General features: G+C 40.0%; 1 protein-coding gene across 1 annotated transcript in view; it reads left to right on the forward strand.

Annotated features, from left to right (window-relative positions):
* Positions 1–17,856, forward strand: part of UPK1B (uroplakin 1B) — a 40,904-nt gene extending 23,048 nt beyond the window's left edge. The window contains exons 4-8 of the mRNA XM_043995900.1: positions 287–361; positions 1,195–1,317; positions 7,478–7,657; positions 15,134–15,217; positions 16,669–17,856. Coding sequence (XP_043851835.1) covers positions 287–361; positions 1,195–1,317; positions 7,478–7,657; positions 15,134–15,217; positions 16,669–16,719 — 513 coding nt within the window. The 3' untranslated portion in view covers positions 16,720–17,856. The remainder of the gene's footprint in view (positions 1–286; positions 362–1,194; positions 1,318–7,477; positions 7,658–15,133; positions 15,218–16,668) is intronic.
* Positions 17,857–25,017: the final 7,161 nt, after the last annotated feature.

Consider the following 25,017-nt stretch of genomic DNA (forward strand, 5'->3'; position numbering starts at 1 on the left):
TTCCTCATTGATAATACGAAGATTTCCTCATCAGTAATATGAAGGGGCTGTGCTCCATCTTCTCTAAGGTAGATTCCAGCTCTAAATCTATGATCCTGTGATCTATACAATGACCTCTAAACACCTAATGCAAGAAGAATTAGGTTCATTAGAGTTTAGCAAAAAGCCTCATATATAATGTATTCAATAAATATTCTAATGAATAGATATATTTTTGAAAAATATTCAGTTCTAGAGAGGTGTCTTCAGGTAATACATAACTTTTGTACTTTGCTTCTTTTTCCAGTACTTTATTCTGATGTTTATAGTATACGCCTTTGAAGTGGCATCCAGTATCACTGCAGCTGTGCAGCGAGATTTTGTAAGTATGGTCTCCACTGGGAGAGTCTGGGAAAATACTTTCTAATGATCATTCTAATACAATCTGAGTTTGACACACAATTCTCTATTTCCATTGCCTCTCAGAGCCATAATCAGGAAGGGGACAAACAGGACTTATCCCCCAGGATGCTGACATTCAAGGGGCACATTTTCTCCCCAAGGAGATCCTCCAGCCCACTGTTCCTGGGTCTCATGGTCCTCTACCATCCTTATACCACACACCCCCTGCATCCATAGTAGAACTACCCCTACTCCCTTTGGCCAGCACCTGGCTGCTATCTCCAAGAATCCCATCACCACTGAACACCTCTCTTCCATGACGGTGCCCCTTACCTGCCACCTCTCCTTGCTGCCGTCCCCTTGTTGGAGATGAAGGGTTTAAAGATCATTCTCTATAGCTAGGGGGACTTTGTGGAGCAAGGGCCCTGCTCCCTCTCCCAACATGACTATATTCAATTGAGATGGATTATCTGTCACCACCCCCACTACCCCAGGTTTGCCACTAAACTCAATTTGCCCTAATAACATATTTGTAAGTTATGGAGCTATTCTCTCTTCTGCTTTCTCCCCTTTCCTTCTCTGGCCTAAACAAATTTAAAATTACTCTCTGGTTTAGCCTCGTTGTGGTGCTCCCATATGGTCCTGTCATCCAGAAGCAGACCCATAGCCAATCTCCACCTGAACATCCTGAACACAAATTTGCTCCCCACTATGATTGATAGGGGACCTCTTAGCTTAAATGTACTTTGGTGTTTCAAAGGTCCCAGACTGGAAACTATGAGACTAACCCTGTTGTATCTTTTCTCCTTGTAGTTCACTACCAACCTCTTCCTGAGGCAGATGCTGGAAAGATATCAAAACAAAAGTCAATCCAATAATGATGACATGTGGAAGAATATGAAAGTTACTGAAACCTGGGACAACCTCATGCTCCAGGTGAGAATATGACAACCTATGGCTGAGGCCCAACCATGTGTGAACAAGTCACTAGAGAGGCTAGGATTGACTAGCTTAGAGCAAGGCCTTCTTTCACAATGAAACTGTCAGAGAGTGGATGGACTCAAGGTGTAGAACGGGGCATACATTTTTGGACATGGCCAATGAAGATATATGTTTGGATTGACCAAAAAAAGAAAAAAAAGTGTCATTGAAACATTTTTTTAAAAACACAGAAGAGAACAGAAATATGGCCAGAAGCAAACACAAACAGGACAGCTTTGAAAGTTTCATATCAGTTTTCTTATATATCTAAAAGAAAAAAAAGGTTCTCTATCCACAAGAAATTTACATTTGAACAGGAAGGTTTGAGGTATGGTGAGGGTACTTGGGTTTGGAAATGGCCTGGTTCTGGGCAAGATAAGACCAATGTTCACTTATCAGAACTTAGGATCCCAGGAACAGAGTACAGTGGAATGAGGATGGCCATATGGACTGTGTATGGTTTTGAATTGACTGGGCAGTATGTGGCAGTCTGAGTTCTAGGCCAGATAAATTCGAGACTCATGTATCAGAACCCCCATTCTGAGACAGAGATCTATGAATCTTGGTATTATTTACTGAAATGATAGGCATGTAAGGTTTGTTTGAGTAAACATAGCCTAGAAAATGTCAAGATGTTATGTGGCAAATATTTATATTTACATTACAAAGAAATGTGGATAATTTTGAAGTCCTTGTGCTTTAAAAAATATGCAAACATATGCAAACACTGGATATCTGTAGCCCCTTATTATTTGTCATACTTATCTGGCACTTCCTGGACCTAACATGTCTTAAGATGGTTGATGTTTGTTGAATTCAATTAATTTACCATTATTATTTTTTTTTTTAGTGAGGCAGTTGGAGTTAAGTGACTTGCCCAGGGTCACACAGCTATTAAGTGTTAAGTGTCTGAGGCTAGATTTGAACTCAGGTGCTCCTGAATCCAGGGTCAGTGCTCTATCCACTGCACCACCTAGCTGCCCCTACCATTATAATTTGGAAAAAACAAGCTCCATTGTAAATTTAGATGAAAGTTCAGTGATGCCATTTATTATGTTAAAGCCTCCTCAAGTATCCTCTCCCAATTTCCCCTGCTTCCTTGGTTACAAGGCTTCTTGAACTTTTGTGTATCATGGACACCCTTTGGCAGTCAGGAGAAGCCTATGTTCCCTTTCTCAAAATGATGGGTTTTGTTTATATTCATAATTGAAGGAAATGCTAGATTTCCATTAGAGTTTGGTGAAAATAAAGACAGATTCTCTCCCCTGAGTTCACAGGCCTCCTGAAGTCTATCCACAGACCACTTAGGGTCAGCTGCTTGAATACAAGGACTATTTATTTGCATTTATATCCCCAGAGCTTAGTAAGCATTTAATAAATGTGTGTGGAGTTGTTTTTCTTCATTCATTTGCAGATAAGCATCTTTGTGCCAGTCTTTAAAAAAAAAAATGTCCAGGCAAGAGAAAATCTGAGCCAAAACAAGGGAGGTAGTTTATGAAAGAAAAGAAGGGCACACACACAAGAATGTTTTGAAGGTCAAATTAACCTTTTTTTATCTTGTTCTGATGCTGATAGTGTATGCTTCTGAGGCAGCACACTGATTACATGTGATGAAGGAGAGGAAAGAACTAAAAGTTATTCCAAAGCTATGACCTGGAAAGACAATAGTACTCTCCACAAGAACAATAAAGGTTGTAGGATGGGGTTTTGTTGTTGTTCAGTTGTATTCAACTCTTTGTGACCCCATGGACAAGTTTTCTTGGCAAAGATACTGGAGTAGTTTGCCATTTCTTTCTCCAATGTGTCCCCATTTTACAGATGAGAAACTGAGACAAATAGGGGTTAAGTGAGTTGCTCAGGGTCATATAGATAGCAAGTGTCAGAGGCCAAATTTGAACTCAGACCTTCCTGACTTTGGGCTGCATGCTCTGTACTACCTAGTTGCCCCAGGAAGAATGGAGTTAGCGGGGAAGATATTGAGTTCAGTTTTGTATAAGGTGAGTTTCAGATATGGAACATCTGAGTAGAGATGACTAGAAAGCAGTTGGAGATGCAAAGCTGGAATCCAAAGAAAAGGTTATACGTGATCTGTGTAGAGGTAATAAAGGAAACCATGGGCACATATAAATGGGAGAGTATTAAGAAACATAGAAGACGGGGGGCAGCTAGGTGGTGCAGTGGATAAAGCACTGGCCCTGAATTCAGGAGGACCTGAATTCAAATCTGGTCTCAGACACTCAACACTTACTTGCTCTGTGACCCTAGGCAAATCACTTAACCCTCATTGCCCTGCAAAAAAAATTTAAAATAAAAAAATGCAAAGGCCTGCCCACCTATGTGCCAACACCACTCCATTTTGAGGCTGCTTCACCCTAACCCCTTGCTCTTTCATTGCTGTTCTGATTAAAAATCTGTTTTGCACCTGGAAAAATAAAATAAAATAAATAAAAAATTAAAAAATGTTTAAATCTGTAATTAGAATACCTTTAGGGGCAGCTAGGTGCCACAGTGGATAGAGTACCAGCCCTGGATTCAGAAGGACCTGAGTTAAAATCTAACCTCAGACACAATACTTGCTAGCTGTGTGACCCTGGGCAAGGCACTTAACCCTAATTGCCTCACCAAAAAAAAAAAAAAAGAAAGAAAGAAAGAAACATAGAAGACAACAGAACAGAGCTGTGAGAGAAGGCTTTCCAGGAGGTAGGATTTCGAGTAGGTCTTGAAAAAAATGGGTTGGATTTTTCATATTCTACCTTGTCCTGTTGCTTAATTTTTCCAATTAAAACTTAAATTGAGACAACTAGGTGGCACAGTGGACAGTTCAGGAGGACCTGAGTTCAAAACTGGCCTCGGATACTTACTAGTTGTGTGACTCTGGACAAGTCACAACTCTGCCTCAAAAAAAAAGACAAGTCATTTCTACAACAAAGAATTTAACCACCATCATCATTAAAATAATTACAGAACAATAACCATGTTGCAAGACAAGGACCTCATCATACTTTTCTGTAACCTTGTGGAACTTTGCATTACTTGGTCACCAGAAAGATATTTCTTGGTTGATTCTTCACTTTCATTGGCCTGACCTGGAATCAGTATGAAAGAAGATGGGAAGTTCAGACAGCAGAGATGGATGATCCCCAGGGGTCCTTTCCCTATCACTGACTTCCCATTTGTCTGCTGACTCCCTGAGAGTTGCACATGTTTTGATGGTTCAGTCAAATCTTGATAATCTATTTCAGTAGTTTGAATAATTGAAATCTACGAATCATACCCTTCAAAAACCCTTGGAACTGCTGGAACCACTGAAAATTGGAATCATTATAGTTACCTCCCTTTTTAAAAAAAGCAAAAGCATTTAACAGAATATTTCATTTGTACACATAAATCAAGATAAAACAATATGTTTTATAGACCCTAAATCCTTGCATCGAAGGATTTTTCACCCATGAGTATATTATATACAAGACAGGGTCACCTTCTGGTTAAGTATGATATTGCAACCTGTCTCTAATAGATGTTGTAAATACTGTGCCTAGACATAGAAAAAAAGGAAAAGGAAAGCTAAAATTCTGGAGACACAAGTGTTTATTCAGAGGATCCCAAGACCTAAAAAATTTTATGTACACAGCAAGTGATGAGCCTGGCCTCAACTTTAAGGGTTAAGGCTTCATCCTTCCTCAAGATTTCCAACTCAACACAATTAAATACATGTATATATACTTATGTACCAATGTAGACACATATATAATATTACATACATAAGTGTGCATGTTTTTCCATGTTAACATATCACCAATTTTATTATGAAAGTCAGCAGGACAAGGATTTGTTTAATAGAAATTTGCTTTTGACTTATACATGTGCTTGAAAATATTTATTCCATAAATTAAGTAGCATCTATAATTTCAACTTCTCACCAAATATTTTAATAGAATTAGTAAAAGAGAGAAAATTGGTGTGTTTAGTGTTTTGTTTCCATTTTCCCACAGATGTGTATCCTTTAGCTGAGCTACTGAACAGAAATGAAATTTCTGAAAAGCGGGAGAGGAGTAAAAGCTTTTGAAAATCTACAAATGGGATAATCAGAGCCTTACTAATAGAGTTGGCTATAATTTTGCCAAAAAAATTAATATCTTTCTGGGGCCCACTTGTTTTCTGTTTCAGCTATATTTGTACTATGTATTAACCTTCAGGGGAAAACAATTCCAACTTTAACTTCACTAAAAGTAGTAAAGTCCGGAATAAAAATAATTAAGAATAGCTCAATTTATTTCTAAGTTTAAACCTCTAAATTTAGTTGAATTGCCTCTTCCAACATCCAAGTACTTGTTGGCACTTCAGTACTCATCTGAAGCCATAAAAACGACCTATCTCTTCCCCTTAAGACATTTAAATCAAGATGGATCTATTTCATTTTTACTGTTTCCCTATCATTTAGCTTGGTGCCTGGCACTTAATAAATACTTGTCGATCAACTGATTATTGTCCCTGATCCCAGAAGCTGGAAATACCAAGAGTCCTCTGGATCCTATCTTACTCATCCTGAATTTATCATCATCATCATCAATAATAATAACAATAGCAGCTAATATTCATATAGAGCTTTAAAGTTTGTAAAACACTTTCCTATGTTACCTCCCCTGACCTTCATAATAGCTCTGTGAGCTAAGTACTGTTGTTCTATTTTGCAGGCAAGGAAAATGTTTTCCTCTGTTGGAAAATATTGCTATTGAGCAATCTAACAATTATTTTGGTCTGACCTCAGCAAAGAAAATGAAATTCCAAAAGGTTAAAAGATTTTTTTCCAGGGTTACACAGCTGATAAGTGCAACAGGATTGTGTCCCAGTTCTTCCTGACTTTGAGTAAAGTATCTATACACTCTGACTCATTGTTTCTAGATAATAACGATAGCTGTAAGAGATCTTTTTATGACATTTTTACATATGTTATCACACTTGAACCTCACAACAAACCTATGATATGTATTACAGGCATAATTATCCCCATTTTACAGATGAGAAAACTGAGGCACAGAGTGATTTGCCTTTGGTCACACAGCTAGCAAATATCTGAATCACCTTGCTGCCTCAAAATATTGTATTGATGCTTTTTTTTTTTTAGTGAGGCAGTTGGGGTTAAGTGACTTGCCCAGGGTCACATAGCTAGTAAGTGTTAAGTGTCTGAGGCCGGATTTGAACTCAGGTACTCCTGAATCCAGGGCCAGTACTTTATCCACTGTGCCACCTAGCCGCCCCTGATGCTTTTCTTAACTAACAATCACTTCCCAATGAGTACTTCCTACCAGATCTCCACCCCATAGAACTTTCCATTATAACACAACTAAGTAAAAACACACGCAATGGCCATATCTGACCATATAAGCCTTATTTTTCATCTATAGCCCACCCCTTCTCTGCCAAAAGGAAAGAGGCATGCTTTACTGTCAGTCCTCTGAAGTTGACAGGTCAGCTTATTAGTCAGAATTCTGGTGCCTTTCTGCTTTGTTTTCCTTTTTATATTGTGGTCATTTCTGAGTCATTTTTATCCCTAGCACCTAGCACAGGGCCTGACACATAGCAGGCATTTAATAAATACTGGCTGAGTTATTTATTAATATCAGCACTTTCTAAAAAACTAAGCATTCCAACATATGTAAAATACCATTTGAATAAGTGGCACAATTCAATGTGATTCAGTGCAATTTATTTTGCACCTGCTATGGGTCAGCCACTGTGCAAGAGACTGGAGACCCAAAACCAAAAGGTTTTTATACAAAAATGGTTCCTGCTCTCAAGGAGCTTAAATTCTAAGAAGGAAGGAGAAAAGGAAGGAAAGGAGGGAAGGAGAGGGAGGGAGGGAGGGAAGGAGACTCATTCTTCCAGAATGACAGGATACATCTTTTTTAGCATTATTAAACCAAAAGTAAATCATGTCCTTTTCTCTCTCTTTCCCACATGAAGACTCTAATAATCTTTAGGGGTAGGACTCTGAGTGGGTTTAAGCTATGTTGTAATATTCAATCTCTGCTTCCCCTTCAATAACTCATTTGTCCCAGTGACTACTTTATCAGGGATCATGAAAGGGAATATTGACTTTATTTTCCATGGACAGGAAAAGTGCTGTGGTGTCAATGGTCCATCAGACTGGCAAAAGTACACGTCGGCCTTCCGGGTTGTGAATAATGATGCCGACTATCCCTGGCCTCATCAGTGCTGCATCATGGACAGTCTCCAGAAGCCACTCAATCTTGATGCTTGTAAACTTGGTGTGTCTGGTTATTATCACAGCAAGGTGAGAAGTCCCCTTTTCTCTAAAGATCTGGTAGAATAGTCCATACTTTAGGGAGAATAGAGTACAAAGGAGGGTGATCAGGAAGATGAAGGGGCGCCAGATCTTGCTTCATGATGAATGTGGATGTCTGTCTTTATGAAGAGAAGGTTTAGGAGGGAAAGTAACTAGTTATCCTTAAGAATGTGAAAGGCAAATATATGTATGATGGTGGTGTTAACAATGATCTTCCACGCCTAGTTTATGTCCTGCTTTCCACAGAAAACAGATTATCACTTAGCTAGTATACCAGCAAGCCAGTGCAAACATCATTTTTCCTAGCAGTGTGGCCCTATGCCCAAGTCACCAGCCAAGTGTTTTCCTCAGAATCAATCTGGTGCACCTATGCAGTCCTCCTCTCTCCCCTGCACTAAACTTTCCTAGAGGTTGCAGTATCCCTGTTGTCCACCAGATGGTGCTCAGCTCTCAAACACTCAGGTTCCAGCAGTAGACGAGCATTTTTAAGCACCTGTGTTGTTGCTGGTGGTGGTGGTGGTCCTTCATTCTCAAAGAGGACCAATGACATCACAAGGGTGATGTCTTGACAGTGAAGTGGATTTAAGTGAGCCAGAGCTGCAAAAAGTGATTGGGCCCATTTTCTCCTTGAATCATGGAAATCCAGTAGCAAAACAAAAGTCAAGATGACTGGGAATGGCTCAGGATGTAGTGAGTGACCTTGGCCTTTCTAAATTAGTGCCTTTCCCAAGTGTCATTTTTTTCTGAGGCAATGCCCATTCAATAACCTACTGTATTAGGCACTGTGTTAAGCACCTAAGATATGAAGAAAGAAACAGAGAAACAGTCTCTGCTCTCAGGAAGTTCACAATCTAATAGGGGAAACAACATACAAACTGTGACATATACACACACACTCACACACACACACACACACACACACACACACACACACACACACACACACACACACGGTAAACTGGAGATGATCCCAGAGGAGAAGCATTAAGATTAAGTGGGACTGGGGCAGCTAGGTGGTGAAGTATATGAAGCACCGGCCCTGGATTCAGGAGGACCAGAGTTCAAATCCAGCCTCAGACACTTGACACTTATTAGTTGTGTGACCCTGGGCAAGTCACTTAACTCTCATTGCCCTGCCAAAAAAAAAAAAAAAAGATTAAGTGGGATCAGGAAAGGCTTCCAGCATAAGGTAGGACTTTAGCTGAAACTTAAAGGAAGGCAGGAGACAACAGTGAAGGAGAGAGTTCCAGGCATGGGAGACATCCAGTGAAAACAGTCAGAATTAGGATGTGTATACAAATAACAGTAAAACAAAAGAGAATATGATGAATATATGAGAGCATTGAGCAAAATGTTATGTGTTCAGAAAAGTAGTAGCAGAGGGTTTAATCTTGCAGTTATATTTTTATATCCTTTAGTTATAAGTATTGCTAGTTATTAATGTGCTAGCACATTTAGGTAGAAAGAACCCAAAATCCATTTATAAAATGATGGGCTATGGCTATTAGTTGTAACCCCAGGTAAGGGTCTTGGGAATCATTCTAGATGATTCATTGAAAATGTCCATGCAATATACTATTTTTTAATGTAAATGGTACTTTATTTTTTCCAATTACATGTAAAGATAGTTCTTAACATTCATTTTTTTATAAGATTTTGAACTCCAGATTTTTCTTCCTCCCTCCCTCCCTCCCCTCCCCACAACAGCAAACAATCTGATATAGGTTATACATGTGCAATCATGTTAATTAAATATATTTCCACATTAGTTATGTTGTGAAAGAAGAAACAAAACAAAAGTAAAAAAAAACATGGAAAAAAGTGAAAATAATATGCTTTGATCTGTGCAATATACTACTGAAGACAACCGATGTTGCTCATCATGAAGAAAGGTATCAGAAACAAAATAGAAAACATTCCCTTTGCTCACATAAAATAAAGTTGGGGGGGTCCCCCACAGTCAATGGATAAATGCATTAATGGGTATGAGCAATACATTACAAATAATTACACAGAAGTTGTGGTACAAAGGATATTATCTGAGAAATGGAATGACCAGAACAACAGATGGACTGGTCATGTAGGAAAAGCAAGGGATAACCAGTGGACAGCTCTTGAGCTCCATTGGTATGCACACAATATAAAGAGAATATGAAGAAGGCACCAGGCATATCAGATGGGCTCCCTGTGGCAAATCCATGGGAGCACACAGAGGAGAGTCTCATTGCATGACTACAATCCGCATCACTAGAGGGAATGTCCACATTAGTAAGATTATAGATCCACACACATTTCAGGTCATGGTATCTCCCAGAAGACATGAATGTAATCCAGAGAATGGAAACTAAAGTGATGGTGATGGGGTAAGAATAGGAGCCTTTTGTATGATAACAGGCCAAAAAGGATTTAAAATCTTTAACCATGGTAGAGCATGTCAGTGTCTGCTATATGCCAAGAAACTGTGCTAAGTGCTGGTCACATCTGATGATCTATAAAGCCATGGAACACCTGGTTAATGGGAACATGAACCTATTCCCCAAATCCCCAAATGCTAGGAAAATGGGCAGGTACCCTTTGAAACTTGAATAATGTTAAGTTTAGCACAAATAAAAGGGACACTTCAAACAGTAAGTAGCAACTTATGGAGAGGTGTATGGGTGTCCAAGGAGGAACAGCACCTCTGATTTGAGGGCAGCCAGTTCCTTTTCAGGGATGCTCCTCCACCTTTGGTGTCTACCTTTCACCCAACTCTCACCTGTGGCTCCAAGAAGCTGTAGTGTCCACATCCTGGAGAAAGCATCTCAGCAGACAGGCTAAACCAATCTGAGGGTAACTGACAGGCCTCAGACTTGTTGGTGACTCAGGAGAATGACATATTGACTTTTGTTTTGCCATTGGACTTCAATGACTCTGGCAGGGAGAGTGAGGCTGACAACTTTGTGCAGCTCTGCCTCACTTCAATCCAATTTACTCAGGAGTCACAACATTATCCATGATGTCATCGGTCCTCTTCAAAAACAAAGGGGAAACAACAACAGTAACTTATGGAACCCTTTATACTGATAGACTTGGCAACAATAGGAAATATGAATGGATTCAGAAAGGATTAGGACAAATATTAAAAGAAGCAAAAATAAGGGCAGCTAGGTGGCGCAGTGGATAAAGCACTAGCCATGGATTCAGGAGGACCTGAGTTCAAATCCAGTCTCAGACACTTGACACTTACTAGCTGTGTGACCCTGGGCAAGTCACTTAACCCCCATTGCCCCACAAAAGAAAAAAGAAAAAAAGAAGCAAAAATGATCATGAAGTAGTTAGTTAGATTTGAAGGGAAAGATAATGAATTCCGTTTGGGACATACTGAATTTAAGATCTCTGTGGAACATCCAATTCCGGATGTCCCATAGGCAGTTGGAGATGCAATCCTGGAAGTCAGGAGAGAAGGTAGGGCTGGATGAAAAGATCTGAAAATCAACTGCTTGGAGACAGTCATTTATCAGATCATTAAGCAAAATAGCATAAAGGAAGAATTGAAGAGGGCCCAGGAATCTTGGGGAAGCAGCCACGATAAAGATCCAGCAGAGGAGAGTGAGAAGGACTGCTGTCATGCAAACCTACAGAGAAGAGTTTACCGAGAAGAATGATTCACAGTGTCAGCAGTGACAGAAGGGCTAAGGAGAACAACCATTGAGAAAAGGCCTTTCAATCTGGCCATTAAGAGATCATCTACCCCACTGAAGGTCACTCTGGTCAGCTTTGTTTTGCAAGAATGTCAGTAAGTCGATAAGCATTTCTGAAGTATTTACTAGGTACCTTGCACTGTGCCAAGAGCTAGGAATACAAAGAAAGGCCAGGGCAGTGGCTCAGGCTCCTCCAGGAGCTCACATTGTAATGGGGGAGACAACCCAGAGTAGAGGGAAGGCAGTCATCAGCAGCTGGAGAAGGTGGGCTTTGAGGTGAGTCTTGAAGGGAACCAGAGAAATTCAGAGGCAGAGGTGAACAGTCAGAGGATTCTAGGCATGGAGGACAGCCAGGGAAAGGCCAGTGAAGCTGGATCATAGGGGGCCAGAGGAGTAAGGTGTAAGAACACAGCAAAGGTAAAAGGGATGTGCTGATAAGTAGCCTGGAATAGTGGACTGAGTGCTAGACTAGGAATTGGGAGATGGGGATAAGCATTTGTACAGCGCCTACTATATGCCAGGCAAAACACTTTACAAATATTACCTCATTTGATCCTCACAACAACCCTGCAAGATAGGTGCTGTTCCCATTTTACAGTTGAGGAAACTGAGGCAGAGGTTAAGTGACTTACCCAGGGTCACACAGTTATTAAGTGTCTAAGGTCGGAGATGAACTCAAGTCTTCCTGACTCCATGCCCAGTACCCTATCTATTGTGCCACTTAGCTGCCTCAAAGGAGGAATATGGAATACTTCATGAATTTGCATGTCATCCTTGAGCAGGGTGATTAGGAAGATTTAGGTTTGAATCCCACCTCTGCCTGACACTTACAAGTAACCCAACCTCTCTGAGCCTCAGTTTCCTCATCTGTAAAATGGGAAGCTAATATATGTAATAATGCTTTACAGAGTTATTGTAAGGCTCAAGCATGAAGCTCAAAGCAGTATATAAATGTTGGTTATTGTCCTATAGTGAATTATAACCACATTTTGCAATTTTTAAATTTTTTGCATTGTTCTTAACGAACTGATTCCACCCCATGATGTCATTTTCTCCCCACTGTGTTCTTTTGTGGAATTGATTGATGACATTTAGTTATGACAATCCTCACTGTGGTTTTTTTGGTTAATGGTGATTACAAGTGTGGCTCCTGTCACACACATGTAGGTAAATTTGTTCTGAACTAATAAATGCTCTTTACCAAAATCCATAATCCTCCTTAGACTCACTAACATGTTGTAGGTGGGTAGTTTTTCTGTTTTTGCTTTTGAGACAGATGGCCAATTTTAGTAACAATAATTTACCTTGTAGGATTATTCAACTGAAAGTACTGTATGTGGAGCCCATATAAATTCTGGGGGTCCTTATTCCCAGTTGTATTGGCAGGCCAGGTCCCTAGACCCCACATGGGGTCTCTTAAATGAATGTGGGGATTGAGAAAAATTTGGCAACAGTAAAAGGTTATGTATACATCTTTTATATACCTATATGCCCCAGGGGGTCACGGAATGGAAAAAGTTTAAGAAAGCCCTGCCCTAGAGCATGGCTGGATACAGCTTTCCCTTGAGGGTTCTAGACTGAGTGGCAAGTTCCAGTAATGCTATCAGCTTGAGCCCCAATTCCAGCCTTCGCACCCCCCCCATATCAATTGCTAGTGATTACTGCTCCAGTATCATTTGCCAGAGGCAGTTAGTATCTCCTTAAGATCCTTAATAAGCAATTGACACCAGTTAGCTTTTAGAAAGGAATTATAAACAGAAGTACAAACACGTCTCCTTCCCTATCCCCACTCCCCCACCCCCCAAAAAAACCCAAATAAACAGGGCACATTCTCTCCTCTACCACCTTAGTCCATAAGAGAAAATAGGCTCAAATTTAAGTAGCTCACCAACTACCCTTCTGGACACAACATAGGTGCTGAATGAGTCACTCACTCCCTTGCTGCAGGACGCGGCATGTAGACTGCTGGGTTGCTCTCTTGTTGGGCGAATGTGCTCCTGTTCCTGACAAGGCTCAGCTGCTGGCAAACATTAGTGTGGGCTTCATTGTCTAGTCCTCTGATAGTACTTCCTGCTCACATGGATGGAGCCCAGTTTATTCTATCTCCAACCTTTATTCACCTAAAAATAAGAACAATAAAACAAGAGAGACAGAAACCCAACAGAACCCTGTGTTCAAGGCTACACAGCAGGCTAATCAGTCAGTCAATAATATTTATTAAGCTCCAGGCACCATAGGAAGCTCTGGGGATACAAAAACCCTCACTCTCCACCAGGCATTTAGAACATTCCCCCCTCACTCCTAACTCCCTCCCACTATACTCAACAATTACCACAAAGAAAAAGAGCTCAATTTAGCATTTTGTATGCAAACTCAGTTTGGGCTAATCAGCCAATAAAAAAGGTTTAGCTTTGCTGCTCAGTACATGAACAGAAAACAGTGTTAGAATATCTAGCAAGCTCTGAAATGGTGGGCAGGTCCCAGGGGTGTGTTGGTAAATATTTAAACAATCAAAATTCTCTGAAAAAAAATAATTTTTTTTATCCATAACACACTTTTTAATTGAATGTGCATCATTAACATTTTATCCATCACTTTAAGTCTAGACAATCAATTAAATGAAACAACAAATAAAGACCTGATTTGTGGCTTGTTAATTTCTGAGGTATAAATACTCATACTGAAAACTTAACAGTTCTAAGCTGGTTCGAACTGGCTCCAGCACACCCCTGGCAGAACACCATTATTACTCACAGCCAGAAGCAGGCTTACAAAAACCCCAGGTAGGTTTGCAGCAAGGAGAGCTGATTGTATATATTTCCAGAACTGATCTATCATTGGCCAATCTATATAAATACTGTAAGTGCCAAAATAATATTTATTAAATAGATTGACTGTTAAATAGAGAAAGACTTAAATGTACCGATTACAAATTGCTCAACAAAAGTTATTGTACCCCCCCCACCTCAGTACAGCAGTGCTAAACTGTGCTGTCTGACCTGATGCAAAGTGAAATCAGTAGAACAAAGAGAACATGGTACACATTGTAATAGCAATATTGTAAAATGATCAATATTGTACAATGATTAACTGTGAATGACTTAGCTATTCTCAGCAATATAATGATCCAAGATAATTCCAAAGGACTCATGATAAAAAATGCTCTCCACATCCAGAGAAAGAACTAATGGACTCTGAATGCAGATCAAAGCATACTATTTTTCACTTCATTTTTTTGTGAGGTTTTTTTGTCTGTTTTCTTTCACAACATGACTAATGTTTTGCATGTTTACACATGTGCCTATATCAAATTGCTTACTATCTTAGGGACAGGACAGAGGAAGTAACTAAAATTTAGAACTTGAAATTTTAAAAACTGAATGTTACAAATTGTTTTACATGAAATTAGGTAAAATAAGGTTATTTTAAAGATAAAATAAGCTAAGTTGTCTGGTGGAACGTGGATAATACATCTAGAGCTGGAAGAGACCTCATCTAGTTGAATCCTCTGATTTTACAGAATAAGGAAATTGAGGCCCATGTAGGTTAAGTGACTTGCCCAGGGTCATACAAGTGTTATTTGTTCAAGGTGCGATCTGAACCCCTGTGTTCCCACTCTAGAGTCAGTGGGCTCTTTCTACTATACCATATATTGCCTCAGGGGGAGAATAGCCAATTTATCGTGTCCAGTGATGTGGTAGTCTATTCCTTACTGTCCCTTTCTTTCCACATCCTACTACAGGGGTATGATTCAACACTAACGGTTCCTTGGTTCCTTCCCCAGGGTTGTTATGAACTGATCTCTGGACCAATGAACCGCCAAGCCTGGGGTGTTGCATGGTTTGGATTTGCCATTCTCTGTTGGACTGTAAGTATTTCCTGATGTGAGTTGTAATGACAAGAGCATGGCAGAAGCATAAAAAGTGCTGCTGGGCAGCTAGGTGGTGCAGTGGATAGTGGATAGAGCACTGGCCCTGGATTCAGGAGTACCTGAGTTCAAATCCAGCCTCAGACACTTGACACTTACTAGCTGTGTGACCCTGGGCAAGTCACTTAACCCTCATTGCCCTGCCCCCCCCCCCAAAAGAGTGCTACTAAGTCTCTATAATTTCTAATCTTAAGAAACCAGTCCATGGAGCTGAAGGTTGGCTGGGATCCTCCTTTGGCCTCTGACAGCTTCATCTTTCCCAAAGGTCTCCCTTTCATAGATCCCTTTATAGATGGTTGTTATAAATAGAACGCGTAATTAAGGGACACCCAGTGGTGAGAGAGCTGCCCTTTTAATTAGGAAGAACTGGCTCTAATTTCACACCTGTGCCAGTTACTAGTTGTGTGCCCATAGACTAGTCACTTACCCTCTGAGCCTCAGTTTTCTTATCTGTAAAGGACAGAAAATTCAGGACTAAGGGTTTACTCTGAACTTTGTGTCCTGTAGTTCTCCTCCTGGCTGACTTCATGAGCAGAGCCAGTGTAGCAGCCCACAATCATTCCCACCTTCCTTTGACCTCCCCAATGCTTTGCCATAATCACTTCCTGGAGGTCTTAGAAAAGCCCAATTACACAAATAAGACATTTTGGAAACTGTAAGTCACAACTAAAATGTGAACAGGAAAGTTCACAAGCTTTGCAAGCTATATTTTGCAAATGTGAATTGTCATCATCCTTATTAATGCTTTTTATCACTATTACAGAGAGGAAGCCTGACATAGTGGATAGAGGGAGAAGCTCAGAGTCAGGAAGATTTCAGTTCAAAGTCTTGCCACTGTTACATACTGGCTGTGTGACCCTGGGCTAGTCACTTAACTTCTCAAGGACCCAATGCAACTATCTGGCTTTAAGTTGCAGAATAGCTGTTGACTTTCATTGATAGGGATCTTTAGGTGAAGAAACTGTCTCTATGTTGATGAAAGCACAGGTTCAGGCCAAAAATATACATGTAATTGTTGTTGTTGTTATAAATAAAAAATAAGAAAGGAAGGTTGTCCTTTAGGGCAATAAGTAAAACACGAATAATAATAAGAGCCCCAAGTTAGGAATTGAAACACAGTGAAGGTAGAATCCATTAATTTGGGACTATATTTATAATCAAAGGAAGAGGGCTTTCCCAAGGGGAGTGATTCAGAAATGAGAATGAGAATAGGAAAGACTATTTAACATATCAGAAGATTCTAGGGTGGGGGCATTCAATAAGCATTTATGAGTAGTGTTTTTTTCTGATAGGCTGACTCTTAAATGTAAAGGCTGCAGAGACCTGAATGTTACCCTCTCTTAAATATGAGAGGTATTTCTAAGGTAATGACTTCTAAATTTTTTTTCTAGTTCTGTGTTCTCCTGGGCACCATGTTCTACTGGAGTAGAATTGAATACTGAAAATAAAGAGTGGCGCCATGGTTCTTCATTCCTGCCAAGTCTCTTCAGAGCTGGTGCACAGACTCATTCATTGCTCTCCAGATACTATTCCTTTTGTGTTCCAAAGTGATGGAAGCGTTTTTTATTCATCGAACTGCCTGGTCTGATAGTACCAAGGAAGCACACCATTCACTTCTCTTTTCCATGGATCCCATAGCTCTCACGACTAGGATGTATCAACATTATCTTCTCTTACTGTAATGTTTCCATAGATAACACAGAATGCAAGGTCCAGAAGGGACTTAGATAGCAACTGTTCCCACCATTAGCTCATCTGCTCATTGTTTGCTTTTGGATCTTGAGACATTTGAAAAGACCTCGGATCCCTGATATGTCTGACAGCAGGCCTGGCCAGTTTCATTTGAACAAACTAATTGTAGCTGGTTAGTGCTTTTTAAAAGAATCAAATTGGGGCAGCTAGGTGGCGCAGTGGATAGAGCACCGGCCCTGAAGTCAGGAGGACCTGAGTTCAAATGCGGCCTCAGACACTTTATACTTACTAGCTGTGTGACCCTGGGCAAGTCACTTAACCCCAATTGCCTCACCAAAAAAAAAGAATCAAATCCACCAGAGGGTGGAGGATAGGAGGTACCCTGTCCCAAACAGACTGAAGAGGAGTGAAGAAGGAAAGAAGAAGGTATCGATTACCTACTCAATGTGCCTTCTCTCTGGTTCCTCTTTGTCTAGCATCTGTGGAAATACTCGATGTTCTTTTCATTGCTGTCTATAGTCTTTCTCTTCCCAGGGCAATTACTTACATGGACTTGGCTAACCACAAAGACCCAAATTATGTTTACTAAGTTTAGTGGCCCCAGTTCTACTCTGGCTTTGAAGCTGTAGGGGTCAATTCCTGCATTCTGTAGGCTCCGATCAGGTTTATGCATCTAATAAATCTTGGCCTTGTATATTTTCAAGCAACTGAACTGAAATACCCTTAAGTAGGGAAGAAAGGAGCTCATCTATATCTTGTGATGGGCTGCCTTTTGTGAGAATTTGAGGGAGTCAGAATATCTCTTTTTTGTTTCATTTTCATAGATTAGAGTGAGGTTCCTGAGGGTTGTAATTGTTTCCTCAACACTTCTATTAATAAAATTGACTTGAGAAACTCTCATTTTTCTTTTCTTTCAAATCATTCATTTATGCAACACATTTAATAAGCACCTGCTTTGTTCAGAGCACTATGGGATCAAAGGATCATGGATTTAGAGGTGAAAGGGACCTTTGAGGTCATCTAGTCTGTTCTCCCCCATTGGCAAGATAAGGAACTTGATACCCAGGCTAGTTTAATAGCTTGCCAAGGTCGTACAGTTAGTAAGTGGAACCCAGATCCTGTGAATAATAAATCCAGCCATTTTCCTGGTACAACGATTAGGTGTTGGAGGAGACATAAAACTTAAATGTTTTTGCTGCTGCGTCCATGGAACTTGGATTCTATTAAGGGATGAAAAAAGCATAGCTAAATTTAAAAGAAAATATTAAACGCAAAGTGCATTAGAAAGTCCAATTCAACAAACATTTAATAGAGGCTTAAATTTCATTCAAAAAACATGATGCTAGTCACTAGGCAGCTAAGTGGCACAGTGGGTATAGTGCTGGACCTGGAGTCAGAAAGACCTGAGTTCAAATCCAGCCTCAGACACTCACTAGCTGTGTGGCCCTGGCCAAGTCACTTAACCCTATTTGCCTTAGTTCCTCATCTGTCAAATGAGCTGGAGGAGGAAATGGCAAATCACTACAGTATCTTTGCCAAGAAAACCCTAAAAGGGGTCCCAGAGAGTCAGATAGGACTGAAATGACTTAACATCAATACTAGGAATTCAAAGTAAAAGGCAAAGTATTCCCTGCCTGTCATCCAGGGGGATGATACAGTTCAGGATAATACAGGGAAGCGGGGAAGAGGGCAAAGGAGACATCAAAGAAAGTGTGCTGCAAAAATGTGAGAAGGGAGAGCACTAACAACTGGGGGGACATCAAGGAAAGCTTCATGGAGGAGATGGCACTTGAGCTGGGCCTTGAAGAATGATAAGGTTTCTGAAAAGAGGTGAGGAGAAAATGTGTTCTAGCCTGTACCCATACAAATTAGTAGGAGGCAGCATTTTTAGTTGGGGAATAGCCAATCATCTAGTTTGGCTGGAATGTATAGCATATGAAGAGGAGTATTGTGAAATAAGGTTAGAAATGTGGATTGAAACCAACTTCTGGGAATCTTGAATGTCAAGAGTAGTTTGTATCAAGGTGGAAGGGAGCCACTGATGATTACTAGGTGGGGAAAATGACAGCATCAGACCTCTACCTTGGGAAATTTATTTTGGAAGATTCGTGAACAAAGGATTAGAGAAGGGAGGGGTCAGAGAAGTAAAGTGGGGTCAGAGAAGTAAAGTGTGCTGGTAAAAGGATGATGGTAGTATGAGGGAGAAAAGGAGATGGATAAAAGAGATGTCATGGAAGGAGAATCAACTGGACTTGAGAACTGATTGGGACTGGAGGATGAAAGAGAAACCCAGATAACTAGGAGGATCGTGGTGCTCTCCAAGATGTTGAAAGGAGTGGTAGGGCCTGAATAGGGAAGGGAGATAATTAACTCACTTTTGAACATGTTGAGTTTGAGGTGTTGATGGGATGGACATTCAGGTGGCGATATTCAGCCAGGAATTAGAAATGTGGGGTTGTAGTTCAAGAGAGATGAGGGCTGAATAAATGAATGTGGTAACCATCTACACAGAGATGATGACTGACAACAGATGAGATCACTAAGGAAAAGAACATGGAGTATAGGGAAGAAAAGAGGGCCTAGGACAGTGAATCTGGGAAGCAACAACATTTGAAGGGCAAGAGGATAATAATTTAGTAAGGAAGATTAAAGGGAAGCTAGGTGGCACAGTGGATAGAGTGCCAGACCTGGAGTCAGGAAGACTATCTTCCTGAGTTCAAATCTCGCCTCAGACATTTACTATCTGTATGACCCTGGGCAAGCCACTTACTTAATCCTGTTTGCCTTAGTTTCCTCATCTGTAAAATGAGCTGGAGAAGGAAATGGCAAACCACTCCAGCATTTTTGCCAAGAAAACCCCAAATGGAGTCAGAAGGAATTGGGCAGGACTGGAAACAACTGAACCAAAAAAGACCAAGGGGGAATGGTCAGAAAGATAATAGAACCATGAAAGTATCTCTCCTGTGCCCCCCTGACCCCAATTCCAAGGAAGTGAATAATATCTAGAAGGAGAACAGCAGCAGCAGTCATCTGATTTACCTATTAAGAGTTAACTACTTTTACATATATTTTGGAAAATAAAATTCTATTCAATAAAAAATATAAGCATAAAAGATGGGGAAAAAAAGAGTTAACTACTAGGGGGCAGCTAGGTGGCACAGTGGATAGAACACTAGCCCTGGAGTCAGGAGTACCTGAGTTCAAATCCAGCCTCAGACACTTGACACTTACTAGTTGTGTGACCCTGGGCAAGTCACTAACCCCAATTGCCTCACCAAAAAAAAAAAAAAAAAAAAGAGTTGACTACTGGGTGGATCAGTGGAATAGGTTAAGCACAGGAGACACAGTAGTAAATGACTATAGTAATCTACTGTTTGATAGACACAAAGACCTAGCTTCTGGGATAGGAACTCAGTATTTGACAAAAACTGCTGGGAAAACTGGAAGATGGTATGGTAGAAACTAGGCATAGACCAACATCTTATACTAAATACCTTATACTAAAATAAGGTCAAATTGGGTACATGATTTAGACATAAAAGGTTATATCATAGATAAATTAGGAGAGGAAGGAATAGTTTACCTCTCAGAGTTATGGAAAAGAGAGCAGTTTATGACCAAACAAGAGATAGAGAATATTACAAAATGCAAAATGGATGATTGTGATTACATTAAATTTAAAATGTTTTATACAAATCGAAGCAATGCATCCAAAATTAGTAGGGAGGCAGAAAGCTGGGAAATTATTTTTATAACCAGTATTTCTGATAAAGGCCTCATTTCTAAAATATATAGGGAACTAAATCAAATTTATAAGAATGTAAGTCATTCCCCAATAGAGAAATTGTCAAAGCATATGAATAGGTAGCTTTCTGATGAAGAAATCAAAGCTATCTATTGCCATATGAAAAAATTCTCTAAATCACTATTGATTAGAGAAATGCAAATTAAAACAACTCTGAGGTACCACCTGACACCTATCAGATTGGCTAATATGACAAAAAAGGAAAATAATAAATGTTGGAGAAGCTGTGGAAAAATTGGAACACTAATGCATTGTTGGTGGAACTGTGAACTGATCCATCCATTCTGGAGAACAATTTGGAACTATGCCCAAAGGGCTATAAAGCCATGCATACTCTTTGACTCAGCAACACCACTATTAGGTCTTTTCCCCAAAGAGATCATAAAAAAGGGAAAAGGACCCATATGTACAAAAATATTTATAGCTGCTCTTTTTGTGGTGGCAAGGAATTAGAAATTGAAGGGATGCTCATCAATTGGGGAATGGCTGAACAAGTTGTGGTATATGAATGCAATGGAATACTATTGTGCTGTAAGAAATGATGAGTAGGTGGATTTCAGAGAAATCTGGAAGGACTTACATGAACTGATGTTGAGTTAGATGGGAAGAACCAGGAGAACCTTGTACCCAGTATCAACAACATTGTGTGTTGATCAACTGTGATCGATTTGACTCTTCTCAGCAATACAATGGTCCAAGATAGTTCCGAAGGACTCATGATGGAAAATGCTTTCCAAATCCAGAAAAAAAGAATCTAGATGCAAATTGAACCATACTGTTTCTATTTTTTTTGTTTGTTTTTCCTTTTTTGAGGTTTTTCCTTTTTGCTCTGATTCTTCTTTCATAGCATGACTAATGTAGAAATATGTTTAATGTGACTGTACACATATAACCTACATCAGATTGCTTACTGTCTTGGGGGGGAGGTGAGGGAAGGAGAAAATTTTGAAACTAGAAATCTTATAAAAACAAATGTTGAAAACTATCTCTACATGTAACTGGAAAATAATAAAATACTTTTATGGGAAAAAAATTTTTAAAGAGTTAACTATGGTTACTAGCTGTGTGACCCTGGGAAAGTCATGTAACCCTCACTGTCCCACAAAAAAAAAATAAGGAGTTAACTACTAACTATTTAACCAGCAAAGTTTAGGAGGGCAATTTCAGGCAAGTGGTGAGTTAGAAAGCAGATTTCATTGGGTTGAGAAGTGACAAATTGAATAGCTCCCCCTTTAAACTATAAGCTCCTTGAGGGCAGGGACTATCTTTTTATTAATTGTATCCCCAGCAGTTAGCATAGTGTCTGACACATAGGAGGTGCTTAACAAATGTTTATGGGATTGAGTTGATTAAGGTAAATGGAGATGTTGTTATTTGTTGGGCAAAGTAAATAAAGATGCCTCTCACACATCCACTGTTAAGCCAGATGCATGGTATTTAAAAAATGGCTTCAATTTTCTCAGTAAACTGGGGAGTGAAGGCATCTACTGAGAAGGGAGGTTGAAAATGGCATTAGAGGCTTGTGGAAGCAGAAGGTTTAGAATAGTTGCTATGGGAAGCACAATAGAAAATTCATCAAAGTACAGTGTAGGGGCAGCTAGGTGGCGCAGTGGATAGAGCACTGGCCCTGGAGTCAGGAGTACCTGAGTTCAAATCTGGCCTCAGACACTTAACACTTACTAGCTGTGTGACCCTGGGCAAGTCACTTAACCCCAATTGCCTCACTTAAAAAAAAAAAAGTACAGTGTAAAAAATGACCTTGTAGCAGTAAGGGCCCAGTTGCAGTTAGATAATCTGAATTTAGAATAAATCTCATTGATCCTTTTATTTGAATTTCTCCAGAGCTCAAGGAGTGGAGCAGGCAGGTGATCCTGGGTTGAGCAGTGACTGGATGTGAGTAGCAGTAGGATTTGGGAGAGCAAAGGATTTAGGGGAGTGGACGGTACATTATTGAACTGCTTAGCTATAGGGACGGTTAAGTGTCACATTGGATAATGTATTGGGCTTGGAGTACAGAAGACCTGAGTTTCAATCCTGCCTCAGATATTTACTTGTTTTGTAAGCTGGGTGGTGCTATGGATAAAGCGCTGGGTCTTGAAGTCAGAAAGACCTGAGTTCAAATTTGGCCTTAGACATTTACTACCTGTATGACCATGGGCAAGTCATTTTACCTCATTTTCCTCATCTGTACCACCCAGGATATTGTCAAGATCAAGAGATGCTAATTGTAAAATGCTTAGCACACAGTATTATGTAAATATGAGCTATTTTTATTATTTAACCTGGACAAGTTACTTATCATCTTTCAGCCTCAGTTTCTTCATTTGTAAAATGGAGATAATAATAGCATCAACCTCCCAGGATTGTTATGAGAATCAAATGAGATAAAAGCACTTTGTAAACACTGCTGTCATTATTTTCTTTTATTTCTTTATTCACCCATCCATTTGTTTGTTTATTTGTTTATCTATCTGTTAGAATATCAAGACTATGAAGGGAAGAAAGTCAGGCCAGAGTAGAGGTGACAGATGGGGAGAACAGGTAGAGATAGAAGATTTGAGGGACTGGAGTGAGCCCAAAGAACAGATTTAAGAGGAGTTAAGTAGAGGGAGACACAGAAGGAAATTCTCCTCAGAAAAATTTCAAAATCATGTGGATGAAGCCTCCTTGGTTTGTGGGGAGCTCTAAAGTGAGATCACCTCCATGGGTTGTTGAGGTAGAGTTCTAAGTCATGGGAACTGATGAGGTTGATGTAGTGGGAAGCAAAGGTATCTGAGGAGTGTGCTTTTGGCCAAGTGAGTCACAGGCTATGAAAATATGAACAACCAGCACTAAAGAATCTCTGTATCAGGGCAGGTAGGTGGTACAGCAGATAGAGCACCTAGTCTTGAATCAGAAGGACCTGAGTTCAAATCCAGCCTCAGGCACCAATTAGGTATGTGACCCTGAGCAAGTCACTTAGCCTCAATTGCCTAAAAAAAAAAAAAGGAATCTCAGTCTCCTCAAAACCCATGACTGACTCCACTCCACCTTGGACATGAACAAGGATCATCACACCCTGGATCTCACCATTACTTACCAATACTTTACTTTCTTCTTTTAAAAAAAAATTCGGGGCAGCTAGGTGGCGCAGTGGATAAAGCACCAGCCTTCTTGGATTCAGGAAGACCCGAGTTCGAATGTGACCTCAGACACTTGACACTTACTAGCTGTGTGACCCGAGCAAGTCACTTAATCCCCATTGCCCTGCCCCCCCCCAAAAAAATCGGACATTCCTCTATTTAACCTTCTATCTCTCCACTTCTTCCTAAGTATTATCCCTCCTATACCTATTCTTTGTTTTTATCATGACCTGTAATCCCTCCCCTCCGAAGTACTTTCTCACGTCCTTATTGTTGTTCTGACTTCACTGTTCTCTCTTCCCAATCACTACTCAATTCAACTTTACACCATCTTCTACTCTCAAATCCCTTGCTCCCTTCTCCTACACCTGCTCATTCCTTGTCAAACCTCAACCCATCACCTATCTCATCCATGCCTGTTCATGTGAATGGAGCTGGAGAAAGTCACACAAGCACATAAACAAGAGACATTTGTTATCTGTTTATGTTATTTTAATAACATTTGTAATTTATTTTATGTTATCTATTTGTTTATGTTATTTCAATAACTTCTATGTTATCTATAGACAATTTATGTCATTTAATCTCAACTAGGCCCTCACTGCAGAAAGGCAATCCTTTCACTATTTCCTTATTCTCTGTCCCACTCTCCTCACAAACTGTTCCAAACCTTCTCTTCTCTCCTCAAACCACCCCCACACACTCCTTTCTTCTGTCCTCTTATCTGAGAATCTTATCTCTTATTTCCCAGAAAACATTCTTTGTGAGATCCTTCTCTCCTTTTCTTCATATCAAAACCTCTTGACATTCCTCATTTTCTCCTCCTTTCCCCCAGTGTCTAACCAAGAGATCACCTTCCTTGCTAAGGCCAATCCTTCTTCACATGCCCTTGATTTCATTTCATCCTCTCCAGATCATATCCTTAATCACCCTCCTCTTTTATCTTCAATCTCTATCCTCTGGTTTCTTCCCTACTGCCTTTAGACTTGCTCAATACTCCATCCTCAAAAAACAAAAACAAAGAAAAAAACCTCCAAACAAAAACACTTTTATTGGACCCTACCTTCTCCTCAAGCTATGCTCCTATATCGTTCTTCCTTTTCATAGCCCAACTCCTCGTT

This window comes from Dromiciops gliroides, chromosome 3 (assembly GCF_019393635.1).
Source record: "Dromiciops gliroides isolate mDroGli1 chromosome 3, mDroGli1.pri, whole genome shotgun sequence".
Lineage (NCBI taxonomy): Eukaryota > Metazoa > Chordata > Mammalia > Microbiotheria > Microbiotheriidae > Dromiciops > Dromiciops gliroides.